The sequence below is a fragment of the Benincasa hispida genome, chromosome 10, assembly GCF_009727055.1.
Source record: "Benincasa hispida cultivar B227 chromosome 10, ASM972705v1, whole genome shotgun sequence".
In the NCBI taxonomy this organism is placed as follows: domain Eukaryota; kingdom Viridiplantae; phylum Streptophyta; class Magnoliopsida; order Cucurbitales; family Cucurbitaceae; genus Benincasa; species Benincasa hispida.
In genome coordinates this window covers 1,508,856-1,536,452 of record NC_052358.1, presented here as the reverse complement: position 1 = coordinate 1,536,452, position 27,597 = coordinate 1,508,856, and the positions used below count along the sequence as shown (strand labels likewise).

The 27,597-nt window shown below is 33.9% G+C and overlaps 1 protein-coding gene across 1 annotated transcript; it reads right to left on the bottom strand.

Moving 5' to 3' along the window:
• Positions 1-18,409: 18,409 nt before the first annotated feature.
• Positions 18,410-18,727, bottom strand: LOC120088195 (cytochrome b6-like). Its single transcript, XM_039045313.1, has one exon. The coding sequence runs from the start codon at positions 18,725-18,727 to the stop codon at positions 18,410-18,412; it is 318 nt and encodes a 105-aa protein (XP_038901241.1).
• Positions 18,728-27,597: the final 8,870 nt, after the last annotated feature.

The window sequence follows — 27,597 nt, the reverse complement described above, 5'->3', positions numbered from 1 at the left end:
ATCAATCAAATATAATATTAAAATAAATGTAATATAATAATAAAATAAAAAAATAAATTAAATATAATATATAAATAACTAAAATAAAATAACAAAATATGAAATAAGATTTTTTTTCCCTAAAATCTTAACGTTCTCCAATTCTTATGAATTTTGCCTAATGTGTGTGTCTTCCAAAACCCACAAAATGTCCGTATTTATAGGAAATTTGGCAAGTAAGAGGTGGATTATATGGACACAAATAATGTGTAATGTTGAGATATATGAACAACACTTTGGGAAATGAGGGCATGACACATAGTCAATAGACACTAAGCATGAGCATCTAATGGATATTTATTATTATAATATTTATAATATTCCCCTTAGATGCCCATTATATATGTGAAATATATCTCGTTTAAACCTTAATACGAAAAAATCCAATGAGAAAAAATCCCAGTGAAGAGAAAGAAGTACATATTTTATATAATTTATACTCTTGAAAAATATATTTACTCCCCTCAAGGAAACATTACTTGAGATCTCCGAGTTGTCGCATTCTAATGTTGTGCAACAGTTTTGCAAATATTGCGATAGGTAGTGCATTTGTAAATAAGTTTGTCAGATTATCTTATGAACAAATTTTTTTATACAGTGATATTGTCATTTTCTTCAAGATCATAAGTGTAGAAAAGTTTTGGTAAAATATGCTTTGTTCTATCTCCTTTAATATATCTTCGTTTGATTTGGGATATGCATGATATGTTGTCTTTGCATAATATTATTGGAAGATTATATTAGAAGACAAGTCACATGTTTCATGAATGTGTTGAGTCATTGATCTTAACCATACACATTCTCGACTAGCCTTCTGAGTTATAAGAATTTCAGCATGATTTGAGAAAGTAGCCGTTATGGTCTATTTCACTAACCGCCACTATATAGCAATTCATCCACATGTGAATAGATAACCTGTTTGAGATCTAACTATGTGTGGATCAGATAAATATCCAAAATCTGTATAACAATTAGATCAAAATTTGATTTATTTGAATAAAACAAACTCATATTGATCATTCCACGGAGGTAATGGAGTATATGCTTAATTTCGTTCCAATATCTTTTTGTTGGAGAAGACCTATATCTTGCTAATATATTTATTAAAATGCAATATATGATCTTGTATTATTAGCAAGATACATAAGTGCACTAATTGGACTGCGATATGATACTTCAGGATCAAGAAGTTATTCATTATCGTCTCGAGGTCGAAATATATATTTCTTCACATCTAGTGAACGAATTTCCATTGAAATGTTCAATAGATGTGTTTTGTCCATATAAAATCTTTTCAAAACGTTTCCTTTATAAGACCGATGAACAAGTACCCCATCTACTAAATACTCAAGTTATAAATGAAGACAAAATTTTGTTTTTCCGAGATCTTTCATCTCAAATTTTTTCTTAAGATATTCTATTGCCTTTGAAAACTCTTCAGGAGTTTCAATTATATTTAAGTCATCAACATATACAGTTATAATCCTGATTGTGATTTCTTTATAAAACACATGGATATATTGGATTGTTTTAATATCATTCTTTCAATAAATATCTATTCAGGTGATTGTAACACATTCGTCCTGATTGTTTCAATCCATATAGCGATCTCTGTAACTTTATTGAATATAGTTCTTGGGAATTTGATTTATATGTTTCAGGTACTTTAAATCCTTATGAAATTCTCATATAAATATCATTATCAAGAGATCCATATATATGTTATGTCTACATCCATAAGATAAATGTCCAGATTTTTATACATAATCAGACCAATTAAATATTTTAGTGTAATTGCATCCACCACTAGAGAATAATCTTCTCATAATCAATGTCAGGTCTTTGCGAGAAACCTTGTGCAACTAGTCTTACTTTATATCTTGTGACCTCATTATTTTCATTTCTTTTCCTCACAAATACCCATTTGTATCCCACAAGTTTGACACTTTCTGGTGTTCGGACTACTGGTCCAAAAACCTGACGTTTTGAAAGTGAGTTTAATTCTGCATCGATTGCTTCTTTCTATTGAAGCCAATATTTTCTATGTCGGTATTCTTCAACAGATTTTGGTTAAGGATCCTCACTTTCAGATATAATATCAAGAGCAACATTATACGCAAAAATGTAGTCAATAACTACATGAATTTAGTTCCTTTTTTTTTTTTTTTTTTTCTGTCATGACATAGTATATTGAAATCTCATCATTATTTTTAGGTATTTAACCTTCCTCACTAGTCATGTCATGAATTTCTTCATGGGTATTTACATCATCAACCAAGTCTTCTGGACTATTAATTATTTTTCTTTCTCAAGGATTTTTATTTTTGGAATCCATTGGTCTACCACGCTTCTTGCGTGTTACAGATTCATTAATGATAACTTGCTATGTTGGGATATCAATTTTTGATGGAATATTTTCAGTTGGTATATTGATTTAGTTACTTTCTTTGCATCTATAAATGCATATGGTAATTGATTTGCTATATTTTGCAAATGAAATTTTTTGAACTTTAAGTTTACATTGATCTGTACAGGAATCTAAATGAGAAAATAACGATTCATTCCATCTAATTTCTTTTTTCAATTTCTTAATTCCAACCGCTAATGTTGAAAAATTTATCTCATTAAAATGACAATCAACAAATCATGCAGTAAATACATCACTCGTTGATAATTGATGGGGAATCATATCCAATATATATTCCTAACCTTTTTTTAGGACCCATCTTAATACGTTGTGGTGGAGCAATTGGAACATATATTGCACATCCAAAAATTCTTAGATAGGAAATATTTGGCTCATAACCGCAAGCTAATTGTAATGGTGGGTACTTATGATAAGCTACCGTGTTATAAATATTATGATAACAGATACCTATTAGATGCTCATACTTAGTGTCCATTGACCATATGTCATGCCCTCATTTTCCAAAGTGTTGTCCATGTATCTCCAACATTATTAGTATCCATGTAATCTACCTCTACTTGCCAAATTGCCTATAAATAATAGCATTTGGTGGACTTTGGAAGACACATTGGGCAAAATCCATGATACTTGGAGAAAGTGGAAATTTTAGAGAAATTTCTTATTTCATATTTTGTTAATTTATTTTATATATTATGTTTAATTTATTTATTTTATTATTATATTATATTATATTTATTTTAGTATCATATTTTATTGATATTTGTGTTCTCAAGTTCACAACACGTTATCAGCATGAGTTTCTTTCATTTCCCGTTGAAGGTAGGTCCTAAAGGTATATCGAATCTTCCCTCCTCGTTATAATTTAAATATTGTTTTACATATTTGATATATATTAAATTTCTAATATAAATATAATATTTTGTAATAGTGTTACAATGAAAAATATTATAAAACTAGAATTTGTAGCATTTGATATTGATGGTAATAATTATTTGTCATTAGTGCTTGATGCCAAAATACGCCTGGATGTCATAAAAATGTGATCATTAGAAAACAAATTTTCTTCCTAAAGCTCGTCGTAAATGGATGCACTTAAGGCTCCAAAATTATAAACCAATATGTTAGAGGAGACATTTTTCTACATTTCGGATATGCTCTTTTAGTAGCAATATCGAGAGAAATATTTTAAAAGCATTTTTGTTCCTGTTGTGCTCCTTGAGTTCACAACAAAGAGAGATTTTCTTTTAAAAAGAGTTTAAATTAGAAGTTATGCCAAAAGCCCCTTTAAAATAAACTAAATAATTTATTCTTTATTCGCTATTATCATTCAATTATAGCCACAAAATAAAAAAGCCACATATAACCTAATTAGACAATACCTCAAAAAGAAAAAAAAAAAAAAAATCCTTAAACGACACCAATTTATAATGTGTGTATATCATATACAACCATAGAAAGCAAACTCCCATTAACAAATTAGTGTCTTCCAATCATCAACTTTGAGCATAGTTCGATTCGTTGAAACAATAACTAAAGCTTTTCCATATTAAACTAACTTAAAAAAACCATCTGGTAAAAAATAAAAAAAAACATCTATCAATCACAAGATATTCTCCAGTCAAAAACTGAAAATTTGGCCAAATAGTAGTGATTTCCATCATATTTAATAATCATTTCGTTTTTTAATTAAGCATATTATTAATAATGATTTACTTTCTTTCTTTAGTTTTGTTATTCACTTTTTACTGATATTTTTTTAAAATCAAATCGAGTTTTGAAAAATGAAATAGTGAGTTTTCAAAACTTGTTTTATTTTTAAAATTTGATTTTTCAAGTATTTTTTTTTAAGAAAAGTAAATATCATATTAGAAGAATAGGAAGAAAAAAAGTATAAATTTTAAAAATTAAAAGTTAAAAACAAAACCGTTATCAAATAATATTACAATTTGCTCTAAGATAGATAGGCCGTTAAAATATGAAAATGCATTTATACCTTAAAAAATAAGGAATAGCGAATGACCATATATCTACGAAAGCTGACCATGTTGTCGAAGATTGTGGCTTTCCCAACTTTAATGGATTTTCCTTGGCTTCTCAATAAAATATTGCTCATGTAAAATGCTTCAAATCTCGGACTGTCATTTAAAATAATTTCCCTCAAATCCCCCTATTTTATACCATTTCTCTTTGAAGAACCAACATGATATATCACGTGACATACCTTTCTTTCACATGCACGTACGACCATTGTCATGATCATTGCCTTTCACCACCATATCTACTGGAATCCGGTAATTTTATACGAAAAAAACTTAGGTAGTGTTTAGATTGTATTTATTTTTGTGCAACTCAACTAGTTATTTAATGAAAAATTGTCATGTGTCCATTTCTTTAAAAATTAATATTATTTTTTACTATCTTAAAAAAAGAGGTATGATATAGGCCTCACCTAATCATTGTCCTTTTTATATAAATTCATAAAAAAAAAAAAGAGAATCTGTTCATGAAATTGATGAACTAATTGAAATGACAAGTGATGAAACCGTTATAGTTAAATGGGCCCCACTTTTCATGTTACTATTGATTGATTATCGTAAAACATATTCTAAATCATTTAACACTAAAATTAGTGTCCCAAATATTGATGGTTTGATTTGATGAACTCAAACTGATTATTCTTGTTCTTAGTTATAGGAAATTAATCATATATATATATACATGTATCTATTGTGTGCTACGTTTAATCAAATTTTGTAGTTGCAGCCAAATTAACAATAATTTCTATTTGGTTTTTCATCTCTTCCAACAAATGTGTCTCCATGTTTAATCAAATTTTCGGCCAACTGACGAACCCTACTTCCACAAATATTTTGAAAATCTCTGGACCGTTCGACTGCTTTCTTCTTCATCTTGTTGCTCTATGTTCAACTGACATTTTAGGATTTACAATCTAGGTGTTCGATTATTAGTAGGTACACCATTTTCGGTTAATATGCTCCATTAGTTGTCCATTTAACACTTCAATTGTCCTCTGATTTTTCTCTATATACCTGTTCGTCTAAGGCCATAAACATCGCAGTTTTTTTTTTTTTTTTTTAATTTTCTTAAATTTGTAATTCGAGTTAGAGATAAAAATTCCCTTTTACCATTGACACCGTACTATCATTCAAATGTATGGAATTGCATGTTATGTAGTATTTATTGATTGAGTTGTTCTGACGTTATTGCTTGGTGTATCGATGGACTAGTATCGTTTGCATCCTACGCTGCATTACCGTTTTCGATAGAGTTATGGTCAACAATAGCGATAACTTCAACTTGAACCTAAACGGTAACAGAAATGATAATTGAAACAATAACAGTAATTGAAACGGTAACAATATAGTCTGATAATTCTACTATTGCCTTTGACGTTTCTAACGTGAACTTCTTGCGAATCGACATGGCATAAATCCAATACAAGATTCCTATGTTTGAGTGGTTTTCTACTCAGTACACCAGCCTATCTCATATCAAGCATGCCAACATTGCTATCAAGAGGAAGTCGAGTCTTGTGCAATTGGATATGTTTAGAAGAATGATATTTGGTTGCTTTATTGACTTGTAAAAAAATGTAAGAAGGTGTCTATTGCACGCTAATAATGTTACCTACAAAGTTACAATATTCCATAGAATAGTTACCAGAAATAATAAACATATAAGTGAACACCAGAGATTGATAACCCAGTTCGGTGTAAACCACCTACGTTTTGGGGGCAGTATACCCAAGAAAAATAGCTTCACAAATATAAATGACAAGCAATTACAATGTAGTACTTATCTGTAACAATTACTCGATTACAATCTCCCGTACAACTTTATCACTCAATCGATTACCTAGACTTCCCTAAGGTGTGAGACTCCCTCTTACAATAACTTAGGCTCCACCTAAATTATAGTATTAGTGAAGAATGTTTTAAGCTTCTCCTAAGACCGAGACTCCCTCTCTGCAAGACTTGACCCCCTAAGTTGTGAGACTCTTTCTCACTGGAATCGTATCTTTCCTCCTAAGAACAAAGTTCCCTTTGCTCGATTAACTTAGGCTCCCTCTAAGCTTAAGAATCTCTTCTCAAATGAATCTCATCAACAAGACGTGAGTAACTTGAAGTACGTCTCCAAGAAATTCAACTCTTTCTTCTATATGTAACTTTGACCGAATACACACTATTATATAACTCAATGGTGTTGTAGAAAAAAAAACAATCAACCCAGGCAAAGGGCTAAATGTCCTTTAAATATGCACAATGAATATATGGAAGAGTAACCCTAACTTCTAAAGCAGTCACACACTAAAATAGGAAATGGATCAACAAATAATACTGCAGAAGGAAAAACCCGATAAGGAAAGTATTTTGCAGAATCAGAATTTTCATAGAATATCCATTTGCCAGAAACCCACCAATACAGAGAATTCAAATAACATATGTGAAACTTATATAAATATCGTCAACCATATAATATCTAATAAACTCCTTATTTGGAAATATTTTAAGCAGTGACAAATATAGAAATAATTATAACACAGGCATACATACAGAAACACAATGTCATTGAAACAGTACAAAACAATTTGAGAGACAATCCATACAATTCACAACAACACTAGAAAAAAGATAACAAAAACCACCACAACAAAAAACAACTAAGTCCATATGAGAGAAATAACTAACAATCGGCAACACCATCTCATATTCTACTTCTCCCTCTTTTACCATGCGTAATAAAAAGCTAAGAAGAGAAGCAGACAAGTAGTCATCAACAATCATCTACATCTTCATCTTGTATACCAGATCTTCCACCTTAATTAGGATTATGCAATGAACCACAAAAAGAATTCAACATGTCATCCACCTCAGTTTTGTGAGCAGAAATTTTCGGGACCAAAACACCAAGATCTTTTGATTCATTTGCCAGCACATGTATCACCTTTTTTCCCTATGGAGTCAGAAGAAATTGTCTAGTTGGACCACTTTCAGTCACTAGAACATTAGTGTGAATTAGGTTAGGGATATGTTTTCCTTGATATAGTTTGTAGCTGAAGGACAAAGTAGGAGGAAGGGGTCTAAGCACGTCTGAGTCTATGAGAAGATTAGGCTTCTGAGCGAGTCAACTAAGTCTAGAAAAAGACAAGGGAACTTTGGTGGTTTGAGAAGCAATATAACATTTGATTTGATTAAGAATAAAGACACCATAGTTGAATTTTGCCCCTATGTCAATTTGAAACATAAGACTTGCTAATGAAGTAGAGAGACCAAATTTGTGAGAAAATGAACACCAGTTTTTAATCCTTATCTTGTGAAATAGCACATATTTCACACTAAGATCAAAGCAAGGCAATTGACCCTCCTTGGGCCAAACACGTTTGACTCCCCATGTGTATTCAAATACAAGATCAAACATAGAAGTGTTAAAGTTAGAAAACATGCAGCAGAAGAAAAACGAATCATTAAGCATTCTAATTCATAAATTTTGGCTTTGAATTAAGCATGCTCATAAACTAGCAAGAGGGTTTCATGACATACCTTTGAAGAAACATTTTAATCTTGAATCTCAGTTGCAATCTTCTTCAATTCAGCCTGTGACCAGTACAAGGCCTTCCTTACTATCCTCTAGGTGCCTTGGATTGAGTTGGTAGACTCAAAATAAGCTTGAATTGAGGGAACAAGGAGGAGAGGTCACTGAATCACCATGGTTGAAGACCTTTTTCAACCTCAACATTTCTCAACAATTTTCAGTCAATTGCATGTCCGATTCTCAGCCCAATCTTCTTGATTTATTGCATGATTATCATGCAAACACCATTGTTGCATGTATTGCAGCTCATGCCTAGAAGATTAACTGAAAATCATGGTGGAACTATGAATAAGCTACTTAAATAGAAAGTGGAAAAATCCCACATTTTGGGATTTTTCATTTTCTATTATTTTTCAAATTTGATTTTTCTAATTGATTTCTAAAATCAATTTTTACTTTCAAAAATGAAATCTTTATTAATTTTAAAAAATTAATTCAATAATTAATTTTTCTAATAAAATTAATAAATAATTAATTAAACAATTTAATTAATTCTAATTAATTCAATATCAAATATTAAATTAATTTAACACTAATTCCACCATCATGAATCTCTATTCACAAATTTAATATTTAAATCGTATTTAAATATTAATCGATTCTCCAATTTCGTTTAATTCAAAATTAAACGTGTAATTATATCACATATAATTACTAATCCCTTAATTCAAATTTGAACGTTTCGAATTAACTTATCAAGTTACTCTAAGGCTAATCCATTTGTAAGCTAGTAGGGGGACCTAGTGAACTTACAGATCATGGTCTCCAATGATCAGAGATTAATTGGCTAAACTCTTTACACCGAATTAACCTCCATTCGTTAAACACTAGGTCACTCCACTAAAGCCTAGAGTTGCACTCCCCTCACTGTAGATATATTGTGTCCACTCAATATAACTATGATTAGTAAGTTAACCTTTCACAGGTTGTTCGTAATAACGGCTGAGTCAAAATGATGTTTTACCCTCGAGATTACCTCTTGTCTTTTAAGTTCCACTGATCCTCTAATGAACAATTGGTTTGTGATCCGATCATCAAACCGAGTCTCTTTCGAGCCAATGAGAGGGTGGGGCCTCTTATCAAGATCCGGATTCAACACTTAAGGGAACTACCTCTCTACTATCTCTAAAAGTGGGTATGAGTGAATTCCATCTTGCACCCTATGTCTCCAGCTATCTACCCGGTCTTACCCCTGAAATGGAAGGCTTATTGAGTCAGCGCTGTTGAGTCAACCTTCACTTATGCAAATTTAAGGATAATCTCGAATAAACAGGAGTTCATAGTAAGCTTAGGATTAAGATTAAGTTACCTAGGTCATCACTGTGAAATAGTCAGTCTTAAACAGTAAATAACGTTATAAAGTAAGAGTGACTTATTTCGTGGTCTGATCTTGTGCAAATTCATTGCACAGGACGCTCCACTTTATAACTCCTTGTAACAACTACAGAGTGGATCGCATCCAATAGTGTTACCAGAATAAAGCACCCAACTTTATTCATATACTATAGATTATTTGGACTTTTACTCGAACCTGATCCACTTTTATCTCTCCACATAAATTTCAAGTACTCATGTAATAGTCATGGATCTTTTAGTTTATTGGATTTATTTCTAAAATGAAATAAGCAATTCATATATTCAATCACAAATTTATTGAATTTTTAGAATAAGTTTTATTGCTTACAAACCACGAGTTTCAGGACATAAAACCCAACAAGAAGGTCGTTGTTCTATGACATTTTCAAGAACTTGACGATCTAGAAACTTGTTAATGAGAGAGGCTGAAAACACAAAGCAATGCCCTCTAACATGAACCCTTCTATAGTTCGAGTTGCCCTCACAATCAATCTGGCGAGGGAAATTCACATAATATTCACAAACCAATTGTGGGTAGTAAGGCCCAAGGTTAAACATAGAACGAACAATATCAGCCTTCACAATTAAATCCATAATTTATAGACATAATTTCTAGACATTTTTGAGCTTGTTCAGAAAGATCTCTTTCAACAACAATCATCATGTTGACCGCAAACTTCCACATCTTTGCACTATCCTTAGTGTGGAATGATATACTATCTAAAGGCACGTTTGGAACATCTTTCTTTTTCACTCTCCTCTTGGTCTCAGTTTTCTAGATATCCCCATCCAACACATCCTGAGGATCTTTTTTAGACACATTTTCTTCTTCATCAATCCATTACGAGTTAGAAACATTTGCATTCTTAGCGTTTGCCTCAAGGTACCAGCACCCTCATTAACACATTTTTGCTTATCCTTTTGCTTCAATTGACTAACCGACACATTTTTATCTAATGGGTCATTAGTAGAACTAGAAGAGCTATTATTTGCTTTTTTCTCCTCAGAAATATTTTCACTTTCCTCAGCCTTATCAGACATATTATCTTTAGTTTTGATTTCAAAACTTGCCTTACTTGAGTCACTTTTGTCATTCGAACTTTTTGAATCCTTATGATCATCCTCTTTTTCAACACACTCGGATTCATTTAACACCCAAGATGTATTGACATTTGACAACACATTTAGTGCATCAGTTTTAATGGTATCAACAATTTAGACAAGTTCATCAATATTGGACTCAACACCCAACATAATTGAACTGCTTTCATTTAATTTATCCTTCGACGATTCAATACTATCAGAAACTCTAGACTCTTTTACTCTATTTTCATTAATAGATGTTTGTTCTACAGTCAAAGCATGCATGTCTTCGCCAGCCACAATGACATTCTCATTCCTATAGTCAACAAGTAGAGATTCATTACCAGTAGGGTTCTGAAGATCCAATGAAAAATGGGATGCCTCAGTTTTAGTACCAGGACCCACGAGGTTCTCTATGGTCAGTCTAAGGGAGGTCTCCCCCTTCTTCTTCTTTCTTCTAGTTTTTGTTGTGTGAGTTGTTCTTTTTCACTTTGCGCCAGGGGAAGGTACAACATCATTTTGATCCAATGTCTCAGCATTATGGTTCTTATTTACCTTTGTTTCTGTAACACTTGTCGTAACAATTTTATCGGAAGTTTCAACATCCTTCTTTCTCTTCATTTTTTTCTTTGTATTGGACCAATTTAGGTTCTGTTATGAGTTCCTCTTCATGTATTCACCATTTTGTTTACAATTTCCATTGACATCCCACAGACACAAGGGAAGTTGAAAAGACCATGGGCAAGCACAAATTCAAACATTTCTTTCCTACCAAAACAAAACTAACAGAGGTTATTAAGAAAACCAAATTGTGATTCATTTTCAACTTACTCTAGAAAGTGCTGCATCTTGTAGTATTCTTGTGCTATGTGTATTGCTTTTTTAATCTAGGCCTTAATCTTTTCAAAGCCCACACACTATACGTAATTAATTGCTACAAATCTAATTACAAAGAACCAAGGCAGCTTGAAGTGCTTCAAATTGTTTAACATTAAAAGCCTTTGTGAAGATGTCAACAATCTAATTGTCAATTCGAACATGTTTCAACATAATTTGTTTACTGTCAACCAATTCTTAGATGAAATGGTGTTTGATGTCAATTTGTTTTGTTTTACTGTGTTGGACTGGATTCTTAGTGATGTTTATGGCACTCAAATTGTCACAATATAATGTCATAGAATCTTGTGTGACATCGTATTCTTTGAGCATCTGCTTCATCTAGAGTAATTGAGTATAATTGCTTCCTACAACAATATATTCAACTTCTGCTGTGGAGAAGGAGATGCAATTTTGCTTCTTGCTAAACCAGGACACCAGACTGTTCCCTAAAAAGAAACAACCATCTGAAGTGCTTTTTCGATCTTCAGAGCTTCAAGCCTAATATGCATCATAATTTTCTACAAGAGAGCTATTAGTATTAAAAGAATAAAGAAGGCCGTACTCATAGGTAGTACTTATGTACTTGATGATTCGTTTGGAAATCAGTAGATGATTAGCTTTTGGCTTAGCTTGATATTGTGCACACACTCTCACTGCAAAAGCTATATTCGGTTTACTAGCTATGAGATACAACAGACTTCCTATAATGCTTTGGTACAAACTTTCATCCACAGTAGCACCATCAGAGTCTCTGGATAATTTGACATGAGTGAGACAGGAGTTTTTTTTGCCCCAGCATTTTCAAGCCCAAATTTTTTAACAAGGGTCTTCGCATATTTTCTTTGTGAAATAAATATATCATCCTTCAGCTGCTTATTTGGAATCCCAAGAAGTAAATCAGTTCACCCACCATGCTTATTTTAAATTTTGTTTGTATTTACTTGACTAAAAGGTTCACTAATTTGTGTGACATTCCTCCAAACACGATATCATCCAATAAATTGACCAACGATAGGGCATCCTTCCTTTTTCTTTACAAACAGTATTTTGTCTACCTCTCCTTTCATATATCCATGCTTGAGAAGAAACTTAGTTAAGAATTCATACCATGCATGAGGGGCTTGTTTCAACCCATACAAAGCTTTTTGGAGTTTATAAACATTGTCTAGACATATAGGATCAACAAACCCCTTGGGTTCCTCAACATAGACCTCTTCATTTAAGTACCTATTTAAGAAGGCACTCTTGACATCCATCTGATAGAGCTTAAATTTCTAAAGACATGTGATAGGTCTTTAAGAAAGATATATTTTCTACATTAATTCCCTCAAAATTGTATTATTTGTTTTCTTTTAATGTTCATTTTGTAGGTAAACAGTCCCGGCAGCGATTAAGAGTCATTTCGAGAAAATTGGACTAAAAAGGATTAAAAAAAAAAAAAAAACTAAGAAGTCAACAAAGTTGAAGAGAATCAGAGTAATCACCAAAACTCCATCAGACCTAACATCAAGACCCTAGCCCAAACGCTTCTTGGCTTTTTTACGATTTAGCTTTGCAAAGCTACAAAGCATTTTCTTTCATTTTAGGCAGAAGAGGGGCAAAATTTTTTCATGGAGTCCATAATTTCTCTCTTCACCAATTCAACTCCTTGGTAACTTTGTCTCTAATTAGTTAGATTTTCATTTTCTTTCTTTGATTGTAAACATTGTAATGGATTTCTTCATAGATTTGTCTATGGATTTGTGAAGTAACTTCTTCAATTTTGTTTCTAGTTTCAAGAATTCTTGCAATCTTTTTGAGTTTTCTGCTTTTTCTTATAAATTTCATTCCAAAATTATAGACTCTTGAACTAGTTTTAAGTTCTAAAATGTTTAGGGATTTTTGTCTTTTAAGCATGTTAAGCCAAGATTTTTAGTTTTGCTACAATCTTGATTGGATATGTTGCTAGGATGTATTCGTGTATAAGAATGTCTGACTAGGGTCTACTAAGTAGCATTGGTTAATTTTCTATTTGATGGCTATTCCTAGAATACATAAATTGCTAGATTCAAGGACAAGTTTGGTTAATTGAATATGGCTATCTTGACAATTAATCGACACAATTGAATTCTCGAACTTAATGCATACGTTTTCATTCTATATGGACACTATCGAACCCAATAGAACTAGAGGTATATAGATTGATTAGAGTTAAGCCTTTCCAACTTTAATCAATAGTTAGAATGCTTTCTTGATTTGATTTCGCTAGCTATCTGCTTTTGTAGAGGTTAGCCTAGTCGAGTCAAGCGAGTAGTTGTGTGCAGAATTTGTTTGCATGACTAGTTCGTAGAAATCGATGATAGAGATTGAATTGAAAGTCTAACTGGTACTAGAAATAAGATTGAACAACATTTTTTTGCAATTATCTTTTATCCTTTGATTTTCAAGTATGTTTCTTACTTTATCAAAATCCCGTTTTTATTGCTTTCATAGTTGAACTTAGCTTAAGAAAAGATTAAACAAGCCTTCCCTGTGGATCAATCCTGTGCTTGCCGCTTATGCTACTTGTTAGTATAAGATGTAGGTTTCGATAATTTATAATTTTTTTTGTTTCAGTAAGAGTCGAATTAACGACATCGATTTGAAAACGAATAAATTGGTGCCGTGCCGAGGAGGCTAAGCCATTTAATCTCTTTCTTTGCTAAATTCAACTTGTAAATTTTAAAAATACCAAAAAGATTTTTCTTTCTTCAAGTTACTTGTTTTAATATGGCGGATATGAATAATTTTTTTGCACTTCTTTCGAGAGAAGCAACTCAACATAAGGAAGAACAAAGGGTAATGAAATAAATGAACTTAAATGTCAAGTTTTTCAACTAACCTCTTTTGTTCAAGATTTGGCTATTAGACAAACACAGGTTTCAAGTGGTCATGTACACGAACATTACTCTTCTTGGGAGATATCTAGCCAAACACTGATGTCGATACATGCCTCTTCTTCTAATTCAGGTACTTCTCTAGAAGAATTAGTTAATGAGTTTTCTAACAATTCTTATGAGATTGTGCAGGAATCCTCCCTCAGTCAACAAGAACCCCCTAGTTTCCAACAAGATAGCTTCAGTTTTGCAACTGAAGTTAAAACTAAATTTAGTAATTTAAGTAACCTCGTTGCTTATACTACTGAATCAGTAGGGCGAAAAAAAGAGTCTTGGGATCAACAATCTTCTAGTAATATCGAATCTTACAGTGAAGATTCTTGCAACAACCGAAATGCTGAGCAACTAGTTCCTCGAAGTATAGGTCAAGGTAAGACTTTAGACTTTATTATGTGTGAACTTGTTAATTCTTCTTTTCAGTGTGTGCAAGAACCTATTGAGTCTCACCTGGGGATTCAAAACCCATGCTCGTTGAGGAAGAGACTCTACCTCGACTTGCACATCTAGGGCTTACACTGGAAAGTCGTTCAGAGCACTCCATTTTCTGTTGCACCGAGATCGACACGTTTGGGCTATTCTCTCGATCGACTGACGAAGAAGATATTTACTCCCCACTGTACCAAAAATGAGTCAGTAAGGTAGAATATGAGTCATAACTTCATATCGAAGAGTCTCAGGTAATTGAATTAGAGGTTGTAAAACGTCGTTCTCTTCTTCCCTCTAGCATCTCATATATATTTTTTTATTACTGCTCATATTATCCTTATAAGTTAGAGTCTGTTGTCAAGTCTTAGAGTCTGTTGTCAAGTCTTTTCTTTCTTTCGACTCTTTTGGGTCACTTGAGTCTTTCGATTCTTTCTTCTTCTTTTTTTTTTTTTTTGCCAAAGATTAAAAAACCAAAAGTCGACTTGTTTGGTTTCATCAATAGATGAGTACTCTTATAGCCCTTCTATGCTATATAGATTCATCTAAGAGAGAACCGAAGAAGTAAAAATCTTTACGTACCTTGAAAAGCGAAAAAGACAGGTTGCATCGAGCAATCGACGTTAAAAATTTACCCTTCCTAGAGGTAGCCCGGTGTAAAATATAAAACATATTTTTTTTAAAAAAAAATTTGCTTAGTTTTTTTTAGGATTAATTTTTAGAATTAGTCTTAATTTTAGACTTAATAAAGCTAGGTTAGTCCTAATCTAATGAAATCTAAAAAAATAAAAGAAAGAAAAACTAGGGCACAACGTTGTATAAGCAGCGTCACGACATTATGAGATAAAACTGCAATTTAAATGCAGTCTCTGCACTTTGAAAGGTACCCAAACACATTTTCCTCTTCTCCAAATCCATTTTCTCTAAAACATTTCACCCACCCCCCACCGATTTTCATCCCCAAACTCTAAATTCAAGTATTTTTCTTCTAGAACTCATCATTTCCCTCACCTTTCAAGGATTTCCACCTTGAAATTTTAGGTTTTTCACTAAAAAAAAAATCTCATTTCTAGGACTTTTCCTTTTCTCCTCAAGCAAGGTCTTTAATTTAATCTAAGGTAATGCATTTGATTTTGTTTGAATTCTTTAATAATTCTCTTAGTTGTAGTTGTGTTTTGCTTGATGGATGAATGTTTTGCTTGAATGAAATGGTGTTGTGATGATTTTGTTGAATGTTGAATAGTTAGAAATAAAATGCTTGGGAATTTTCTATTTGCAGGTTCCAAAATCGAGTAGTGGTGTAATTTTCTTTGTTAAAAAATCTTTAGAAGAGTTTGTTAATAAAATGTTGAATAGTTAATCCCTAATTTTGTGAGCTTTTCCTTAGAAAATTCTTTATGGGTCATAGGACGAAAAAGGGGAAGAATATTGCTGGCTCTAGTGGAAAGAATTCTCCACCACAACTCAAGATTAATAACCCTAGGTTTGCATCTGAAGGGCTGAGAGTAGGTACCATCAGGTGGTAGTTCTTAGAAATATAGTACCAGAAAGGGCCTTAACTTTAGAGCCAAACTTCTATCCTCAAATCACTTATGAAATACGGGAGAGAGGATGGAAAACTTTAGTAGCCAATCCTGGTGAGGTCGTGGTTCCTTTATTGAGAGAGTTTTATGCCAACTTTGACTTCGACAGAGATGTCTCCTTAGTGAGGGGCGTTAGAGTCTCTTTCTCTTCCACTAGAATAAACAAAATCTTCGGTCTAGCTCAATTCAATGATGAGTATGGACGTTTTCTGTCTCAACCGTTAGACGAACAAGAAATTATAGAGACTCTCTGTGGGCAAGGAGCTCAATGGACACGTTCTAGTGGTGTTGCCATTTGGTTTAGATCTATGGACATGTCTATTGTAGGACAAATATGGCATGCTTTCGTTTGTTCCAGATTAATGCATCTACTTAAATTGACCGACGTGATAAGAGATCGAGCAAAACTCTTTTATTGTCTCATTTAGGGTATGTCCATAAATTTTGGGAGGGTTACATGCTTCTATCAAACGGTGTGGATGTTGCTCTACTACAGGTAGCCTAGGACACCCTAGTCTTATAATTTTACTGTGTTAGGAGTCCAAGGTAGAAATACCTAGAGATAAGAAACGTATGGGGCATAAAGCTCCAATTTCTCAAATGTCTATCTCAGCCTTCCGAGGCCGTGGAGTTGAGGAACTCCACGAACAAGAAGAAGATGAGCTAGAAGAGGAAGAAGAACACTTTAGAGAGGAACCACTTAGTGTAGAACTTCCAGATCAACCCCATGAGTAACCTGAGAGTGAAGACACATATTGAAGCCTTAAGGGTGAGCCGTGAGACTGCTCGCCGTGTTAGACATATGTAGAGGATTGTTGACTTCATGTTTGATCGAGACCGTCTCTACTACGCTAGCATCAGTTTTCAATACGACATCTAGAGAGAGCCTGACTCACCTGACTCGAACTGACCTACTGTTGGGATTAGTGTCCTAATTCTCCTAGTAGTCTTGTAATTTGTAAACACTTTGTAAACATATTGAAATAAGTGTTATTTTATAAGCATTTACTCAATCCAATAAACTATGATCTGAGGTTATTTTATGTAACTTAAAGCATATATGTGGAGACATACAAGTGGATCATGCCTTAAGTAATAACCTAAATGGTTTGTAGTATAAAGATAAAGGAGGTATACCTTATCCTAGTGACACTATGGATACAGTTCGCTTTGTAGATGCTACAAGTTTGTAAAGTGCTACAAATGGTCTGATCCTGATCATTCATGTGGAGACATGCGAGCGAGGGTATCCTATATAAAGAGTTTGTATAAGACTGGACCACGAAATGATTAGTCTCTTTATATAATGCCGTTCATAATTGAGACTTACATTTCACTAGGATGACTATAGGTGACATGACCTTAATCCTTAGTGAGTTGGAAACTCCAACTCATGAGGGCAGTCCTTTGATTTGTATGGGTGAGATTGGTCAGATTGCCAACTCAACAAGCCTACCACTTTGGGGATTTGTCTGATTGGAGAGCTGGGAACTCGGCTACACAAGACGAAATTCACTCTTTCCCCAAAGTAAGGGTTAATAGATAAATTGCTCCCTTAAGGGCTGATTCCGAGTCGTGAACATAGTGGCCACACCTTCTCTTTGGAAGAGAGGACTTAGTAATAGTAGGACTATGATTTATTGTTCATTAGAGGAATCAGTGGTATTTAAGGAGTTAGATGTAACTACAGGGGCAAAACGGTAAATTAGTCAAGCTGTACTTACAAGTGATTTGTGAAAGGTCATCGTACTGTTGATTGGTTATATCCAATGTGTCATGGACACAGAAATATATCTGTTGTGCGAAGAGTGCAACTGTCGGTCTTTAGTGATCTAATAAGAAAAAAATAGCTCTAAGAGATCGTAGTCCTTATATCTCCTCAAGCGCTTTCCTCGCCTCGTTGCCAACAAGAAAGAAATTCCGTTATGCGGCAAAGCGGATGAACTATCTAACTAAGGGAAGGGGGAAGAAGGGTCAAACACCTGATATGACTAAGTGCTAGGGGAGACTCTTATACCTGCACCCTCCGTAGCTTACCAAATTCTTAGGGAATGGTTAAGGAATCGAAGACTGATTTAGTGCACCTGTCGTTAATCGGAAATGGAAGATCGATCGGACCGATCCTCAGTTGGTTCGTTTTGGTCTGATGTGGAAGATTTACGACATGGTTGCGGTAAAGGGTATAATACAAAAGTGTGTAAACTATAAAAATGAGTCAAGGTAGATTGTCCCACACTAGTACTTCCGTGTAATAACTCTACCGAAGGCGACCCTATTACTGGAATAGCTTCTGGTGCACCTGTTACAATTTTGACTGCCCAATAACCAATTTGGTCCCGAGGTAAGGAATAACCAGTTACACCAAAGGATGCAGTCAATACAGCTGTATTTCCAAGATTGGATTTCATATTCGAATGTACCCCGTAATCGTAAGAAAGTAGGTTTTTTAGCTATGGGCCTAGCAAAAGAAAATTTTGGATAGGATACTATAGGATCTCCCCCTTTCAAAATCGGACGTGAAAGTTTCTTTTCATCCGGCTCAAGTAGTTACATCAAATAAAGGAGTTCCCACTTTCAAATTCTATAAAAACCCCCCAATTACTCTTTACTCAAGTTCTCAATTAAGATCAAACAACATTTCATTTAATCAATTTAATTATATCACATATAATTAAATTACCTCTTGTTAATTTGAACACTTCAAACTAACCCAAATTCCAATTCTCAACTTGAACCCATTGGGCTACCAAGGGGACCTTATGGATCTGTAGCTTAAAGCTCCAACGGTATGTGAATAACTGACTAAATGCTTTAATCACGAAATCCACCATCCGTTAACTGTCGGTCTTTAGTAGAGTGATCAACAGTTAACGGATGGTGGATTTCGTAATTAAAGCATTTAGTCAATTATTCACGTACCGTTGGAGCTTCAAGCTACAGGTTCATAAGGTCTCCTTGGTAGCTCAATGGGTTCAAGTTGAGAATCAGATTTTGGGTTAGTTTGAAGTGTTCAAATTAACAAGAGGTCATTTGATTATATGTGATATAATTAAATTGATTCAATTATATGTGATATAATTGATTTGATCTATTAGATACATTAATTGGAGGAATTAATATAAATATGATTTATATTAAATACCATAAAATAGAAAAAGAACTATAGTTTATATGTTTCATATGATGAAATATTAAAACTATAGGTTATAAATATAATATGATAAGTTGGTTATTGTATTTATTTATAATATATTAATTATGTGATAATTAATTAATCTTTTTCTTTAATAGCCGAATTGAGTGGGAGGATATTGGAAGTTTTGTGGTAACTATGAGATAAAAGTAAAATGGTTTTCCAAAAATTCATAAGTTGATGTTATCATTCGGATTGGTCTCACAGAAAGTCTATCGAGTAAAAGTTTTTTACTAAACGATAGCATAGAGAGTATACACGATCGAGTACCAAGTTTAATATGCGATAGTTACTTGTTTACTCGCTGCTACATAATCAAGTAGCAAGTCTATATAATAGGCTTCTTCTTTCTAAACGATTGAGTATCTAGTCTATACGATAGACTTCATCCATCTCCCATTTACTCGATCGTCTACCTCATTCATTCCTATCCAAAGTCACATAGAGTCCACAACTTCTGGATTTTCACACCGAGAATACTAAGGTAACTCTTGTGGTGGCGTTCTAGTTCCATTCGAGGGTCGAGGATCGAGTTGAACTCGATTGTGATCGAGGTTCATCCAGACGTTTGATGAGATCGAGTTCTGATCGTTGTGTTCGAGTTCGTGCTGTTGAACGAGTTGTTAAACAATCGAAGGATACTTGAAGAAAGGTTCTTCAAAGGTTTGCATACTTTATCCCTTGTCTGTTCATTTAAAGAAGCATACTGTAATTTATTGTTTATGCATAATCTGTTCTTGTAGACTGTAATGTTTTGATTTCTTTCTCAATGGAATTTGGAACGATCTGCTTCCGCTCATTGGATCTCTATTAAGAGTTCCTTCACCTACGACAATATATTTCCTGATATCTTCCTTTATCTTTGCCCTGATGGAATAAACACAAGCGTGACGGAAAAAAATGGATCTAAAGTACTCTAATTAGATTAAATATAAAGATAAGCATGCATGTAATCAAACAAGTAAAAGGGAAAAAGAATACAATCTTTGTAATATTTGAATCTTCTCGAAATCAGCTCCAATCTTCGCATGAACAGTTCGTAGACCACCACGAGAGTCTTCCCGACTATTCTCCGGCCTTAGAATGAAATGGTGAGATCCGATGAGTGACTAATTTGAAGAGGAAAAAAGCTAAAACCTTGAGAGAAAAATTGCAATGAGATTATCACATAATCTCATCCGATTCCACTATGGTCAAGAAGTCTTCAAAAGCATTAAACACTCCATTTTAAAGACCATTACATGCAAACATGCCACTTTGAGTTTGATGAGAATTTGACACTAAAAAATCTACTAACTCAAAAAGTGGGATTTAGTGGGACAAGTGTCTTCAAATGAAGACAACACTTAGCCATGCAAAAGTTAGCATTCCTCACTAACAAATGTTGGATCTTTTTATTAACTTGGTCAAAGTTTGACTCTCAAAGTCCAAAGTCAACAAATTTGACTTTTTGACTTTAAAAAATCACACAATTTGACTTCCATTGCATTTTTTACCTAGTCAACAAATTAACTTTTAATGCAATTTTGACCAAATCCATTTAATTTCGAAAATTAATTCTAATAATCAATTTTAAAATTAAATTAATATAAAATAATTAATTAAAAATTTTAATTAATTTAATTTAATATTAAATCCAACATTAATCCCAATTTATATGAATCTCTATTCATAATTTTGATATTTAAATCTTATTTAAATATCTCTTATTCTCTCTCTCTTTATGTTTAATTCACAATTAAACATTAGGTTGAATATATCGTATATATTAAACGCTTTGCTCCAAAAACTGAATTTGAACACTTTAAATTCGTTCGTCACACTGTTCTAAGGTTTAGTCCGATATGAGCTAGTAGGGGGGACCTCATGGACCTACAGATCATGGGCTTCTACGATATGCGATTAACCGACTAAACTCTTTAACCTAATTAATCACCATTCGTTAACTACCAGGTCACTCCACTAAAGCCTTGTAGTTGCACTCCCTTCACTATAAATATATCATGTCCACTCGATATAACCATGATGAGTAAGTTAACCCTTCACAGGTTCTTCGTAATAACGATTGGGTCAAAAGTTGTTTTACCCTCGAGATTACTACTAGCTTCTTAAGTCCCACTAATCCTCTAATGAATAATTGGTTTGTGATACAATTACTAAACCGAGTCTCTTTCGGGCCAATGAGAGGGTGGGGCCCCTTGTTCAAGACCCAAAGTCAGCACTTAAGGGAACAACCTCTCTACTATCTCTAAAAGCGAGTAGGAGTCAATTCCGTCTTGCACCTTATGTCCCCAACTATCTACTTGATCTTACCCCCTGAAATGGAAGCTTCTTAAACCAGCGCTGTTGAGCCAACCCTCACCCATGCAAATCTAAAGATAATCCCGAATAAACAGGAGTTTATAGTTAGCTCAGAATTAAAGTCAAGTTACAAAGGTCATTGCTTTGAAATAGCCAGTTTTAAACAGTAAACAACGTTATAAAGTAGGAGTGACTTAATTCTTGGTCCAATCTTATGCAAACTCATTGCATAGGATACCCCCACTCCTCATGTCAATACATGAACGAATTAGGATCACTTCATTTATAGCACTTTACGAAAAATTGTAACAACTACAGAGTAGGCCGCATCCGATAGTGTTACCAGAATAAAATATCCAACCTTATTCATATACTATACCCAACCATGGATCTTTAGTTTATTGGATTTAGACTTTACAAGTGCAATTCACATATTCAATAACAGTTTTATTGAATAAATATCAATAATATCTTTATTCATAATAGAATGTGTTTAACATTAAAAACAAAAGGAACTCTTAATCAAGAGTACTTATGAGCGGAAGCGGATCTTTCCAATTCATTGTGACAGAATTACCGCATATATATTCAAACATACTTTCATAATGCAAAAAGGATCAAGAAATCATACCAGATGAAGATTTCTTCTTTATAGCGAGTCTGAAGCCCAACTGTCTACCTCGAACAGTCACCACTTGAAAAGAAGTAATCAGAGAAGACAACACCACTTAGAGCCCTCAATATTCTTGGAGTGAGAATCCAAAGTGTGGGCTTTGTTCGGATTTGGTAGAGGGAAGGAGGAAGAGCGACCGTACACAACGATCAAGCAAGTGGGAGATGTGGTCATCTATCACATAGACAATATGCTTGATCATTTAGGTAAAGTATACGATCGTGTAGTAAAAATAAGCGATCATCTATATGATCCTATAGGAAAAGGTAAACGATAGTCTAAACGATCGTGTAGGAAAAGGGTGAGTGATCGTCCAAAACGATCGCATAGGAAAAACTAAGCGATCGTCTATATGATCGTTTAGTAAATATCGGGAGCTAAACAATCGTTTAGTAAAAAGGTAAATGATCGTTTAGATAATAGCGCGCGACGGTATAATTGGTATACGATCACTTAGCAATATCGTATATGTAAGCAATCGTGCAGTCCTATCGTATAGGCATTGATTTTCTAAACGATGACACTATCTTTTTCACAATACCCGCGCACACCGAGATCAACATATTGTCTGCTATTTATAATGCAATGATCCGTTATATTAAACAAAAAGGCGCCTTCCCATTTCCTTTATAACCGTCCAATTAATATGATCTTATCACATTCATAACTTATAAATTAATATCAAATATTAATTATAATATTTTTTTCTACTAGATATAAATCATATTGATATCCAATTTCCTCCAAATTAATGTATCTCATACATAAAGTTAATTATATTTAATTAACTCGTTCAATTATATCATATATAATCGAACTCCCTCTTGTCAATTTGAACATTTCAAATTGACCCAAAAATTGACTCTCAACTTGTATCTAAGCTACCAAGGGGACCTTATGGACCTATGGCTCGAAGCTTCAACGGTACGTGAATAACTGACTAAACTCTTTAGTCACGATATCCACCATCCGTTAACTGCTAGGCATTCCATTAAAGACCGACAGTTGAACTCTTCTTGCCGTAGATGTATTTCTATGTCCATTAGATATAACCAATCATTAGTACGATGACCCTTCACAGATGCTCGTAATTGTAGCAGGCCAATTTACCGTTTTTCCCCTGTAATTACATCTTCCTCCTTAAGTACCACAGATCCCTCTAATGAACAATACAACATAGTTCTACTATGTGTGAACACCTCTCAGGCTATGAGAAGGTGTTTGGCACCACATCATTCAAGCCCTGGAATCAGCCCTTAAGGGAGTTATTTATCTATTTACCCCTGACTCGGGGAAGGAGTGAATTCCATCTTGTGTAACTGAGTTTCCAGCTCCCAAATCAGACGAATCCCCAAAATGGTAGATTTGAGTCGGCAGTCTGGCCACTTGCACCCATGCAAATCAAAGAACCGCCCTCAATGGCAGGAGTTCTCAACTCATTAAGGATTGAGGTCATGTTACCTATGGTCATCTTAGTGAAGTGAAGTCTCAGTTATGAACGATGCTATATAACGAGACGTTAACACTTCGTGGTCAGGTCTTATACAAACTCTTTGTATAGGATGCCCCTGCTCGCATGTTCCCTACACGAATGATCGAGATCAGATCATCTGTGATAAGTCACAATATTTGTGACCACTCCACAAAGCAGGCCGCATCCGTAGCGTTACCAGGATAAGGTATCTCTCTTACATCCATATACTACAGACCATTTTGGTTATCACTCAAGACATGATCCACTTGTATGTCACCACATATATCTAAGTTATATACTATCAATAACCAGAGATTTTAAGTTTATTGGTTTGTGTTAAAATGGAAAAACATCCAAATGTGCAAAGTCAAATAGTGAAGTAAATATCATTTATATTATACATCACAATTGTTCGTACAAAGTTGTTTACAAACTACTGGACATGAGACTTTAGGGCACAAACCCCAACACAAACTACGAGTTTTAGGACGCACAACCCAACATGCCCTATGTTTTCATTTTCATTTTCTCACTTTTCTTTATTTGTTTTCTAGGAATAAATTTTTAGACTAACTTTCTTTTTCTTGTAGCTTTTCTTTTCTTTTCTTTTTCTTTTCTTTCCTTTTCCATTCTTTTTTGTAGGAACAAACAAAATGAAAAAAAAAAAAAAATTTGAAGTAGGAAGAAAAATTCTACTACCACTCACTGCATGAAACCAGGGGAGTTTCCCTTCGTTTTGTCTTCACGCTTATATATATAAATGCATGACTGGAACCCTTGAGTACCTGAGCTAGAGTTATTTAGATTTTTGAACTTGATTAGATACATCTTGATGAGGCTTAATACATTTCGATGGCATATTTTTTATTCTCTGAAAAACAATATCATGATCTCTTGACATTTTTTTTAAATGACTCATTTTTGTTTTAATGCATGATTGATTAAATGCATGTTCATTAATTCAAGAACCTCATTCCTTTTTTTTTTAATTCATCATTTGATCTACACAATCTTTCGATTCTTATCAATGAAACTTTGATGAAACATTCTTTCAAGTAATGTTTCAAATAAAATTTTAAACTTCTTAAAATATTTTCTAACAAATTTTTGAAACAAATTTTTAAAAGAAAAATTCTTCTTTCCTTTTAATTTCATAAAAAAATCGTATACTTAATTTTGTTATTTAAAATCTTAAAACTTTTAGAAACGTCATATCTACTCAATTTTCTTTGTTACCTTGATAGGACAATCTTTGGTCTAAGAAAACCACCTTTTGTTAGAAGCATGTCTAGACAAAGAGTAATAAAAAAGGCCTAGTGTTTAAAAAAATAAAATAAAAAAAGAGTTGTTGCTAGCATAAAAAAATAAAGCAAGCTTGCTAAGTTAACGTAACCTTCATTAACGTGTGTGTGTGCATGGATAGATGTGAAAAGAGCTACCTCCATCGTGTCTAGTTAGGGTCTGCGAGAAAAGAGCGATAGATTTCCTATTGTGTGAGTGTGAAAGCTATTTCTCTAGGTAAAAGAAATATCAATTACATTTTTGTGTGCATGAGTTTAAAAAGGCACCCTTGTCCTAGAATTTCCTCTCTTTTTTGCAAGTTAGACACCCTTGTCCACTCGTTGAGGTTATGGAGGCTGGACCCAAAATATCTATGTGTATAAGATCAAAACATTTAGTAGCACGAGAGGTAGAGAGAGGAAATGGTAAGGCATGGGCTTTTCGCAATTGACATGATTCACAGAACAACAACTCTTCATTTGTTTTAGAAGAAAATTTATAATTTCTAAGCAAGTAATCTAACGTTTTAGACACTGGATGACCTAATCGTCGATGCCAAAAAATGCGTGATTCTACAACATTAACTCGAATTCCAAATAGAGCAAACGCTGTAGAATTTTTATTTGTGTGCAATGATTATTTGTGGCCAACTCCTCCATTGTTCACAATCTGAACTCCATCCAAACAATAAAGACCATCGTTAAGCTCCCCCCTCAGTAACGTGTGGCCCATAAGCTTGTTCTTTATCAGATAGTGATCAACATAAAACTCAACAAATATAACATTATCATGAGCAAGTTTAAAAACACTAAGTAAATCCTTAGCTATGTCGGGTACACATAAAATATTTTTCAACTGAAAATTGGTTTTTCCATTAGACAAGCAAGAATTTCCAGTATACGTAATATGTAGTTTCTCACCATTACCGATGGTAACTACTTCAGTACCTCCATATTTAGTTGGATTAGCAATGTTTGAGTGATCGACAGTGACATGGTTTGTAGCACCACTATCGACATACCAGCTCGGGTCAGCCACTGTCTCAGGAGTTGCAATGAACGGATTAACACCCTATGTGGTTACTAAGGCAATTGGATTAGTAGTATTATTAATAGAACCACATGAGCCCCCACTACCTCGACCTTGATTGAAAGCAGGGGAGAAGTCCTTTTCAAAACGATGATAACAGACTAGGGATGTGCGGCCAAACTTACCACACACCTGACACATTAGTTGATTGTTACCTCAGCCTCAATCTCGCCCCTGATTTCCTCCATTGTTACTGTTGTGGAAGTAATTGTTCAGTATGTTACTCCCATTGCCATTCTTACCAATGAACTGAGAGTGATTAAACTTCTGATTACCTTGAGGTCTTGGTCCATTCGGAGTTCGATTGAACACTGCATTGACTGCAATATTCTGATTGAAGGAGGTACTAGACTTCACAGAGTTTATGTTCAAAATGCTTTTTATGGGACAGAAGTTTCGACTGCATATTAAGCCTTGATGTACCTAGTTTGCTTTGAATGCCCACAACAACTGGGTTATATTCTTCATTTAACCCGAGTAGAACCTGATATATCAATGCTCAAGTCAAAATAGAACTGCCAGCCTGTGCCAGATTAATAGAGTGTGATTCCATCAAACGTAAATATTTGTTCATCTTGGTATTACCTTTGCGAGTTTGTTGGAAGATCTGGTGCAAGTAGTCTTCCTCAGCCTTGGATTGAACACCAAACAGTTCCTGAATGGCTTCCTAGAGATTTTTCGCTCCAATTAACTGCACAGCTACTTCTGGCACCATAGAGTTGTATAGCCATCCCAAGAGAAGCTGATCCACTGTTATCAATGCCTCATACTATGGATTCAGACTCCGTTCAATAGTGGTACTTATAGTATCTTCACGAACCACTTGAGAGCTTGAAGCGTAGCTAGTGCTGCTCACAGCTGGTGTCAAGTTATCACTACGGCTTGAGAGAAACATGGGAGGGCAAGGGTTCTTACTAGAAAGATGACCGTCAAGCTTATAACTTCGAAAAATGGGCAGAGCAAAAGTCTTCCACAATAGAAAATTTCCTCAGTCGAGATTTGTACTTGTTTTCTGATTCAGAAGTTGGTTCAGTGGAGGATTTTTTAATTTTGTAGACTTAGAACCTCCAAGCGACATTTGCCATAGTGCTCTAATACCAAGATTAGATTTACACAATTAAAGTATTTTGGGAGAATTTCTCAGATTTTACACATATATACAGAGAGGCATAATTGCCTTTTTATACAACGTTTGCCCTAATTTTAGAGGTAATAAAAATAATAATAAATGAAAGAATAATAGAGTAACAAATTGTACAGATGGTCA

Excerpts from the sequence above, each read along its gene's own strand:
- LOC120088195 (XM_039045313.1), bottom strand. The coding sequence starts at position 18,727 with ATGAAATCCAATCTTGGAAATACAGCTGTATTGACTGCATCCTTTGGT.